Genomic DNA, 12,071 nt, shown 5'->3' with positions numbered 1-12,071 from the left:
ACATGAAATGTATTTGTTTAATTTTATTTCAAAATATTTATTGATATTTCATACACATACAAAAGAGAGGTATCACAAAGCTTCTATGCCTACCTAGGATCACGCAAAGACAAATCTGTGATGAATAGCTTCTGCAAGGCTTCCTACATGTCCACAATCTTCCTATCTAGCCAAGCCTTTGACATTGGAATCCTTCTAACCTGATCAAGCTTGCCTACTACGACTAGTATTTTATTTTCAAAATTTTGTCAAGCTTCACTTTATTCCTCCGCCTTTTCAAAATCTCTCCCACCAAGCTTGAGAACTTGATTATTTATACTCCTCCATATCGTTGGAGGAGCTTCTTTACAGGAAGGAATTATTCCAATTCTCATATATGTATATATCTATGTGTTTCCTCATGTATTACAATAGGGTTATACGTATACAAATACATATGATGTAAATACACACATACACATACATTGTTTAATTATGTATATATCTATGTGTTTCCTCATGTATTACAATAGGATTATACATATACAAATACATATGATGTAAATACACACATACACATACATTGTTTAATTTTACCATTATCCTTCTCTAGTACTTATTCATAAGAATGAAGTCCACGGAAAAACACTCATAGCACAATGACAAAACTAACAACCTTCTAATTATGAAGTCTTACATTTGAGCCTCTTAAGTAGGATTAGGTTGTTCTATTTCCTATTAATTAATTTATATATAACAAATACCCTATTTTAGGGTTAATGCACAAAGGATTATTAACACTTAATGACAACCAACATACTTCTCCCCTATTATATTTTAATTTAATCTTATTATTTATTTTAATCAAATATTTTATTGTTATTTAATATATAATCGTATAAATGAACCACTCAAACACAATTTACAAATATGCACAAACAATTAAAATACATCATTCATGTTAGTATGTATATTTATAAAAACATATATGTGGGCAGCCATATATGCTCATACAAATATATCAAACAAATAATATAGGAAAATCACAAGATGATCCATAAGTTAAATTTATATCAAGATCAATATCACACTATTCTAAACACTAGCATCCACTAATTAAAACCATTAAACAAAATGATAAAAACAAATCTGTGAATCATGTTACTATCTTCCTATCAGAGTTCTAGGGACACAAGGGAGCCTATATGGTTCATAGTGAAATCATCAAATTAATAAATATTTGATGATTTTAAGCCATTCTCATAGGGTTGTAGCAAGGTGAAGTCACTGCCTGGTACCCACACACACTCACAACACTAATCAACAATATATACAACAATAACATGCAAGGAAGGAGGAGTGATACATTATGTATATCTCCTGTAGGAGTGACTATGAGTTCCTCCTCCCATTTGGAAGGCACACCAAGCAATGAATATATAATATATAACGGGTTAGAAGGGTAAGCTTAAACCAAAATTGTAATCAAGAATATAAAGAAAACATATCCATAGTTGTAACACTCATAAAAAATCTCTCAAAACCATGTTTGAAATCGTAGTATAAAACATGATCCAAAGTAGGATACAAAAGAAAGATCAAAACATCCAATGACAATTCTAACCACATATTAGAGTCACGAGGGTGTCCATCACAAGATAATAATATGCCTAAATTGTTAACATATTATTGCATAAAAATTTGAGGGTACTATCTAAATATACACCTAGCTGATGCTCATTTCATCAATAAAAATCAAATGACAAGACTACATATCTCACAATAGATAGTATCATTAGAATTGATTTGGAAACTTTTCATGAAGACAAGGGTCATTATAGATCATGGGAGATGCTTTATGTTAAGTAATATTCAAGATCCTAATAATAAAATATATTATCAAACACAATATTATAGTGGACCACATCTACTTAGTCCTATAAGCTAACAATTAGGACAAAATAATCAAATTAAAAATTACCTTCAAATAATCCTAGTATAAAAATTACAAATCCCAGTACCCAAGTTAGAGGGGCATTGCAAAAAAGCATTAACTTTTATGTGCCCCTAAGGTGATAGTTGAAGTAGTGGGTTTGAAATGTAAAGGTGGAAATTTTATAAGAAAAATATTAGGTGACTACAAGTTCTAGATGAAGTTATAGCAACAAAGGTGAGAAATTTGTGGTTGTGGCCAACTACAATTGGTATGATCATCTATCTTTTCCTCCTCTATATGCTTTGGTTTTCTTCTTCGTTATAAACTATTTTACCCTAAAAGATAGGTATATTGTGTTCCACAGGTATCAATTTCCTATTTTAAATCATTTGAGAAATGGCCATTGGATTAACTCATCCTTCTTCTTCCCTTCCTCTATTAAAATTAGTATTTCCAAGGGTGCCTCTCACCCACTCCATTAGAGATTTATTTTCGCTCTTTCTCAACATGAATTTGACAAATCCCCATTTAGAAGTCATTTTTTATGTTACCCTAAGTGGAAGAAATACACATTGCCAATATGACCAAGTGAATTGTAAAAAAGTAAATTTAATAAACCAATATGTCCCCTGATATATCAAACTCTAGAAAAAAGAGGTCCACCCATTTCAAAATAAAAAATTTATAAACCCTAAAACTACTAAGGAGAAAATTGTCCTTGAAGTGACCTTGTTGGATATATTTCCTCAAAAAAGAAATTCTTCACCCACTAATTGTACCCCTTCAAAGGCCAAATATACTAGCAAAAAGGTGAAGTTAATGACCCCTTTCAATAACATAGAAAATGAGGGTAAGAAGGGTGAGGAAATTGAGCCTAGCAAGGAACCTAAGCATGATGGTAGCTCAAGGGAGAGGAGGTCTACCCATCTCCTCAATAAAGAAAAAAGGGTAAGTACATTGAGGAGAAAGTGGTTCCTAAGACTGATGAGGAGTATGAGCCCAAAGAAGAGGAGAATTCAATTCAAAATACCACAGATGGGGATTATATCGCTAGGGATCAAGAGATTGAGGAAGGGGAGAAATAAAAACTGATGGAAATTAGTAGGATATGAATGAGCTAGTAGAGGACACAATGAATATGGTGTGTAATTATCCTACTCAAGCTAGTGATGAAACCATTAATAATTTATCTTCCTCAGTTTAGGATGAGAGTAGTATCCCATCTAATACCCAAGGCCATATTAAGGAGATATAGAAGAGAACTACAATATTGGACATTTGTACTACTTTTTTAATGAATGATAAAGCCTATTTCAACAATGTCATTATATCCCTTTGTATTGTGGTTAATGGGATAATGAAAAATGTAATGTTTAAGGTGGTCATTGGGAAGAGTAGATAAAAGAAAGCATCTAATAAGGAGAAAGAGGACCAGACTAATGAAGATGAACAACATGAGGAGAATACTAAAGACTAGCAATGTTGTATTAACAATCTTTCTAAGGACTAGAACAAAATTTCTAGGTTTATTGAAACCTATTTTTATTTATTTTTTCGCTTTTCATTTTCCTTGATTCTAGGTTTACGATGATCTCAACTTATGCTCGATCTACTAGTTTTCATAGCATTGTTGTTGGTTGTTAAACATTTAGAATTTTAAGAAGTTTCTCTATGTTAGTTTTTGCAATAGTATTGGATACTTAAAATATTTAATTTCTATGGTGAAGATTTACTATGATAATATTATACCTAGTAGCAAAAGTAGTGATAGGAAGACTTTAATGATGTATGAGATTAATTTTTATTACTTTTTAGGGTGGGTGTAACATTTTGTCTTTCTCTTGGTTGTAATGACCATAAGTAGGAATTCCAGTGCTATTTCCTAGTGTTTGGTCTTTTGTTTTGGAATCAGGACTATCTCCCTATTGACTTAATAAAAAAACAACCAAGTTGTACAATCTAATTTTAATATCACAAGTTTAATATAAATATATTCCATTTTCTATGACTTTACTCTTATCAACCTAGGTGTTTCATAACATTTTACAACTTATTTCATTTTTCTATTTAACATTTTCAAAGATTTCAATATTGTACTCATTTTGTTTCTAAAGAAATCATTACATTCATAATCAAAATATTTTTTAAACATCATTTAAGGTTAAACATTTATCACATAGTAACTAGTACTTATTTTTCTAATCTTTTATTTAATTCTAATTATTTTTTATTAAGATAAAAATAGGTTTTGAAGGTATCCCTAAGCCCTTTACAATATCACATTGTAAAGATTTTAAACTAAGCACATACAATTAGAGTACCTAAAAACAATAATTAATTATAATTTTAGTATCAAATAAATTATTATAATTTAATTTTTAATAGATTTATTGTATTTTATCAGGTGTGTTCTATTCAAATATTAAATCATATAATAGTAAATAAACATGTTACTTTTAAATACAATTAATGTACTAGTAATTTTAATTTTTATTCTATTTAAGTTATACTTGTATTAAATAAAGTTTTATTGTAGTTCTAAAACACTTGAACATTTAATAACATTTATGAGAATGTGAGTAAGGAACTAAGTAATTTTTTATCGTCTCTTCTAAAATGTATCTCATCTCATCAAATTTGTATATAATAATCAAATTATTTTGATGATCAACTAACACCAAATTATAATTTACAATTTAAAAACTTAAGAAATATACATTATACTACATAATTAGCACTTGCACCTTTGAAGGGTGATAGTTTTACATATATCACATGAAAATTTTACTCATAACATTTTGTGTGCATGATTAAACATTGGGAAGATAATTTTCATTTGTATTATTTTCTCTCAACCTCTCTCTCTATTTCTTATTTCCTCTATTTCTCTTCAATATTCATATGTATCTTTCAATCTACCTTCCTAACCCTACATTTGTATCTTTCTTACTTGTACAAATAGATACTCTTGTCCCCCAATCTCCCTCTAATCTTACCCTTTTTTGCTTTTCCCCTCTGCCTATGTATATCACATTTCCATATACACTACCTATCTATATGTCTATCTACTATCTATCTATTACCTCATATATTTTTATCATTCAATCTCTTCATCTCCACCCTCTCATCTCTCCTCTCATCTCTCCCTCCATATCTTTCTCACTCCACACACTCTCTCTTTCTATTTTTATCTCTAACACTATTTAATTTAGTCTATGTTAATTTAAATTTTGTTTAACTTAGCTAATATTAATCATTGATATAAATTTTAAATATTTATACATTTATTTATTTATCATAGATGGCTATTAAATATTTTTATTTTTAATATAAGATAATATTGCTATGAAAATTTACACTGCTCAATATATTATTATAACTTTTAAATAGTTCAATAATAAAATTTTAACCTACCAAACTATATTAAATCATAAGACATAAAAATTATTAAAAGTTTGATCAAATTAATAAATGTTCAAATTTAAGATTTAAAAAAAATTCTAAATCTAGAATTAAATTTTGTTTACTAAAGTCGATATTATTAAAATAATGAATAGAAGTTCTAATATATAAACTAATTTAACAAAAAAATTAAAAATAAATAGAGAGAGAGAGAGAGAGAGAGAGAGAGAGAGAGAGAGAGAGAGAGAGTTACCAAAAATATAATGCTAAACCCAAAATTAACCCTAACTATAATGGTATCCATAATTAAAACCTCTCCCTACAAATAATCCTAAATATAGTCTTATACCGTAACATTAAACTCTTAACTCTTAGCATAATTATAATAAAACTCTTACCTTAACACTAATTGTAATAAAAATTCTTACCACAATTATCAAGCTATATACAGACTTATTGTTTTGGAAGGATTTTTTTTTTAAAATTAGAAAATGTAAAATAACAATTGAAAGAAATTGCTAAATTATGTCTCTATATGAGTGTGCTTCTTTTAAACAAAAATGCATAGCAGTTATGAGTGTAAATTAGGTAATAGTATATTGTGGGATATTGAACCACACTTTATTTAGATAGTGTGTTATATCTTTCACTTTCTTATTCTAGAGACTTTGGAGACCTGACAACAAACATCACACACCAATGATGTTTTAAAAGAGTTTAAAATTGGTGTGTTCGTTGTTCTATATGAGTACATATCATTTAATCACATGGATGAATTGCCAAGAGGTTTACTCACATAAAACTTATATTGCATGACTCCTATCACTCTAGTATGTTTGCAGCCTCCATGATTTAAAAAACAAAATATCTATCAAACAATCAATTTGTCACAAGTGAAAAGCAACAAATTGCTCTCGGTTGACATCCCCACCTTTTCCTTCTAGAAAAATTTCTCCCTCCCTCTCCTTTGCTATAATGACATAAAACTTTTGATGTTGTTGAAGACTTGATTTAAAATGTTCATCTAATTCCATATTGTTTTCTCTAAAATTCTAATAATAAAAAACGTGGTTGGAATCACTAAGTTAATAGTTGAAGAATACAATGTAAGTGTATTGGTGGTTGACATGATCTTTCAGATTTCAATAAACCATTGATCAAGAATTTTTTTACTTTAGACAAATAAATTTTTACGTTATCAATCTATCAATCCATAATGGTGTTGAAGGGGTTGTAGGGTGAATTGAATGTTATTTTTAAAGCTTTGGTATGAGATTGCCAGCCTTTCCAAAATTTATAAGGGTTATCCAGATATAGAATGTGTCATTGTATTTATTAATTGAAAATCAAAATATTAAGATGCATTAAATATTTGAGTCAAACAATAATATGTCCATTTTGATGCTTTGAGCATGTATTGTACATAAATTTTCCTGTCAATTTAGGGCTAGTCCAACACATATCTGTAGAGGTGTGACAATATGATAGTAAAGGATTTGCTGTTGGATTGGCTAATTACCTCCAACTGTACACTCTTCTCATCACTATTAATAGCAACCGGCTCAACTTTCATGATATGTATGTTTTTTTCCATTTCTTGCTTTAGCTGCATATGACCATTGGGAAATCTAAACATTCCTACTAATGTCTCTCAAGGAGTGAAGCCTATCAGCTTAAACATAATCTTATAAACAATACCATTCTCTAATTTTTCTAATTTTTTTTAATCACTAGAAAAAATAAAGATTATGAACTTATCAATGATGGTAGCTCCTTTAAGACATATAATTTTAATCTCAAGAACATCAATAGAAACTTTTCCTATAACTCCCTTGCTCTATTATTTCCATTATGACCACTGCAATATACATACCCTCTGCACACATTGACAAATATAATAACCCTTTGCGCACACTAGTGATGATATACTCAATTTTAGGTTTTTCTTCTCATCATATGGTGACTATTGTTGTGTATTCTACAAACAAAAGCAAAACAAGCGTATGATTGAGAGAATCAAATTCTTATTTGATGAATAGTCCTTTTCTATTAATATAAATATAAAGTTACATATTCACAAAAAAGGTCAGAGAGAGTCCACACGACAACCATAAAATAGAAACTCTTCATTAAAATATTTGTGAAAGCCCTTAGGCTGCAAGGGTAGTGCCAAGTGAACGAGGAGATTATGTCAATTATGAGAACTACATATATCAACGAGGTTTGAAAGTGGGTAAGAAAGAGACCACCCATCATCTCCATTCTTCTCTTTTATTTTCTTCCTCCCTCTTGGAGGGTGATATTGCAAGCAAAAACCTAGGAAGACACTTATCATGGTGGTAAACAACCACCCAGTAGAAAAAGTAATAGGAGCAGTAGGAGTAGTAGCAAGGAACCAACTAGAGCAAGCCAAGGAAAAGAAATGGGACAACACTGTCATCTATCCCCAATTCCACTAGAAGAGTAGTGAGCAAGCAACGAGGGCCCTCAAATTGTGAGTTCTCATAGCAACAAACAAAGGAGTTGCAGTTGCGACAACATCCATGCAGAGGTGGATTATGGTCAATAGAGGAAGCCACTAGGTCAAGGATTGTACAAATAGACAATTTTATTGGAAATGTTAAAAAAATAAGAGTGGAGTGTTTGTGGGGTCATTGATAAGCCTTAGAAATGATGTAGGGCATATTTATTAAAATGTCTTATAAAAATACTTCTACCATGCATATCTAATAGTAATGAATAACTATTTATTATTTATTATTTATTGAAAGAATGTAAAGGATTATGAAGATAGAAAGTCGATATAGTAAATAAAAAATAATCTTTTCTACAATAGTATTTTTTTTCAAATATTTTAAAATAAGTTTGATGTATAAGTGTAAGTAGGTGATTAGTCGAATTAATTTAAATGTTTTATCTTCTTTGGTAAATTTACATTTAATGTGAATGACATTTTTTTATTTGAATTTGGTTAAGCACAATGAATTTAATCAAGAGATTATCAAAATTAAATACAATTGTAAGATATTCTTAATTATAAATATATTAGATAATTATTCATAATTTTTAACCTCTACTATGTTTGAAGTCTTGATTGAAATTGCTTATATTTTTTCATACATAAAAGACATGCCATACTCTATACTTTCCTTGCTAAAATTTATACATTGTAAAACATAGTCAATATTTCAAAGATACAATAGGAATGATATAAGACATTTATATTATTTTTTATTAATTGAAAACAACTTTTGAAGGGGCTTAAAACCCTATATAAGATGTTTATATTGGTGTAGATGAGATCAAACCTCCAAAGAAGAGTGATTCCTTTACTAAACCTAGATGCAACTCAGGGAAGTGTACAAATAGACATTATCACTAACTTCACACACTTGTAGAGCCTAAGCTATATAAACAATTTTGGAAAAAAAATTCTCATTTCCATTTGCAAATTAGCCACTTCATTTTTCTTGGCTTCTCGTATTAACAAAGCTCCTTGTAGAATTCGATAGGTGTCGAAACTTTAAAAAGTGGTCATTTGAAATTGTAGCCCATTACTTACTTAAAGTTGTCCTAGTAATGGTGCACTCAAAATACCAATAATTATGGATATATGCCCAATAGTGTGCAAATGTCTAAGCAATAGTACACAAATGCTGCCATTGTGAATACATGTTACACTCATTGATTATGAATTAAAAAAAGTTAAAAAATTATTGACTCTTAGTACATGTCAAACTTATTAATAAACTTAATTATTATTTTTTTACTCTTTTAAAATAAAAAATTAAAAAATTAAGTACACATAGAAGAACTTAGGTGCTCTTCGCTAATTAATCTGAATTACAATTGAGTAAACTAAAACCTAACCAAAACTAACTCTAACCTAGCAATTGAAAAGAAAAAATACGAAAAAAGTTTAAAAATATATTGTGATTTAAAACTCACGTCCTCCACCCTGTAACATGCAAGATAGATGCATACAAAGAAGTGAAGGAAAACGTAAAAGTAGTATTGAAATTTAATACTCATAGTATATTGCACGTATTAGTACCTCTTATTAGTCCCTCTTATTAGTCCCTGCCTCTATATATAGATAGGGTACTAATGTTTTTGTTTATCCCCCTACTAATTTGTCCAACCCAAAAAAAATACTAAGTTCTAAAGTTCAACAAACTTTATATTTTTAAATTAGTTTATATTGATTTATTACCTTTTTTTAATTGGTCCGTTGCATTTTTGGTGAGGTTTATTTTATTTTCCCACTTCAAAAAATATAATATTTTCTAACATGCATTAATGAATTCATTTATTACAACTCTTTTCCATATTTGTGACAAGTTCATTATTAATTACAATTTTATTTTTGCATATTTGTCACAAGTTCATTAGATTTATAAAATAATTACAACTTTATCTTTTGCATATTTGTCACAAGTTCATTAGATTTCTTAAAAAGTCATGTTTTTATATTCCATAACAAAAATAATGTCTTATCAATATTAATATCACAATTTTTAATTTTCAAAATAGTTTTAAAAAATGTTAATATATTTTAAATTATTTTTAAAATTAGTTTTATATAAATCAATAATTATTAAATTTAATTTTTTATTAAAATATATTATTGCTATTAAGAGTTGTATTGCTTTATATATATAGACTTAAGTATATATTAATTAAAAAAATAAAAAACAATTAATTTCTAAATTTAACTTATGTAATAAAATTTTAATTTTTTAAATTTTCTTGGTAAAAAATCTATTAATTCAAATCTCGTGATTTTACAATGCATTACATTATTTTTAGACAATGGCTAGTCGCCCCATTATTCTATAAAACTAAAATTTAAAATATTAATTAAAAATCTAAATTAAATTTGCTAAAATTTATAACTACTCTTTTCAAAATCATAATTTTAAATATTACGTCCAATTTGCTCTCAAAGAGCTCTTGCTCTAATAATTGCTATATTCGAATTTTCTTTTTAAAAGCACATTACAATTACCAAAACCAGAAGAATCAATTCCTACAATTTAATTGTGAATGCTTTAAACGCGGCAGAATCAATTCCTCCCTCCCCATGTGACGACGTACAAGTTGAGGAAATCAGGGACCAACATAGTGGAGAAACATTAATGAATCCTCACAGCACATGGCACGTATGAACTTATTACACACAAGTTGTCAGAAAATCAATCGATATTCTTTTGGTTCATAATGATTTCACATCTACCATATTCATTGTCTTTCATACAGAGTTTAAGTAATACATTAAATCTAACCTCCTAAAAACATCTCCAACAGATTCTGATAAAAGTTCATAAGAAAAGCTGTATTATCAGGGCCATCTGACGAGTAGGGAATATGATGAAGAATTTAGTTCCAGTAATTCTTGAAGCTAATGGTTTGAAGATGGTAGGAAAACAAAGCTGTACAAGTAATCTGGCTTCAAGGTATGGAGATGGTTCAATTGTAACACATTTCTATGAGTTTAATGGTTTTGAAAAGTTCATAATTGTCCTGATTCCATAATGAATCTTGTGTTCTTTTAATTTTTGGTTGCCATTTGGGTTCTTTTTATTTCTAATTGTTTTATGGTTTTGAAAAAGGTTTATGGTTGTCCTGGTTTCCTAATATATATTTTTTTCAAATTTCTATTTTTATAATTGTAGGAAGTATGTCCATGGACATGATAATGAAAAAGAGGAGACTGGTGAGAAATTATCGTTAGGTAAGAGAGAAGAGGAAAGTGGGCTGCAAACATGGTGGGTTCCTCATGCAAGTTCAGGCATCTTCCATCCAAAAGGGCAGCACAAGATGATTGAAGATATTCCTGCACCCTCTAAAAGGCAAGATGAAGAGCAGACACTTCGGTTTAGGTCTTCTTCTTCCCTAGATGACACTGATGTTGGGAGACCTTTTACTGATAATCCATAGTTTTTATTTAACTTAAAACACATGAAGCAGCTTCTTGTGGTATTATGCAACTTATAGACCTTTATTCGTACATATATAGTTATCTCTACTACAAGTTTCCAGCTCTGTTAGTGTTGTGGAAGAGAAGAATCTTGGTATATTAGTCTACATAATGGTTTCAATTTACTACTTTCCTTGACCTTGTGTGAGCGCACAAATTTTCAACAATACTCATAGAGAGATTTTGTTCAGCTCTTTAAAAATGAGCTACTCGTGAAAGTAATTTTAATAAAATTGATTATCGTTCATCTAAGTCTAATTACATTTTCTTTTCATTCTCAATTTCCACTACCTATGTAACTCGAGAAATTTTCTGCAGTACCGAATGAAGTTCAAGAACACAATTGATGCCCCATTTAGATCATCTCCTCATGTAGGAAAACAATTTTCTTGGCCCGTGCTTACTTGACGTTGGCTTATCAGTATTGTGACATTATTATCAAAATTATATAGTTTTAAAAAGAAATTTATTCATTCAAGTTTCATACATAGTGGTTTATGAAAATGAATAAAAGACCTAGCACTCGTTGCATATTAATATTGTTCAAACATAAAGAAAATACAGGAAGATTTACTTTAGAATTTTTTATCAGTTATTTAAAACAGGAACTAGTAATTTATGCATATTATTGGGTTACATGTTCGAGTCGGTTAGGTCCAGAGAGAATCATAGTTAATAATAATAAAAATCATCATGAACTTAAAATCCAACCTAGAGCAGATGAATATATCGATGGCTATTAAACAACACTGGAGGTAATGTAACTCTTCCTGA

At 29.1% G+C, this 12,071-nt stretch overlaps 1 protein-coding gene across 1 annotated transcript; it reads left to right on the top strand.

The window, feature by feature from the left end:
- Positions 1-10,614: 10,614 nt before the first annotated feature.
- LOC149555474 (uncharacterized) lies at positions 10,615-11,555 on the top strand. The gene is made up of 2 exons (XM_089833647.1): positions 10,615-10,773; positions 10,993-11,555. The coding sequence occupies exons 1-2, from the start codon at positions 10,685-10,687 to the stop codon at positions 11,255-11,257; spliced, it is 354 nt and encodes a 117-aa protein (XP_089689773.1). The 5' UTR covers positions 10,615-10,684; the 3' UTR covers positions 11,258-11,555.
- Positions 11,556-12,071: the final 516 nt, after the last annotated feature.

Source organism: Cupressus sempervirens, chromosome 5, assembly GCF_028749045.1.
Source record: "Cupressus sempervirens isolate cs-2001-9-10 chromosome 5, ASM2874904v1, whole genome shotgun sequence".
NCBI lineage: Eukaryota > Viridiplantae > Streptophyta > Pinopsida > Cupressales > Cupressaceae > Cupressus > Cupressus sempervirens.
Note: the sequence above shows the minus strand (reverse complement) of the source record. Positions and strands in the feature narration are given on the sequence as shown.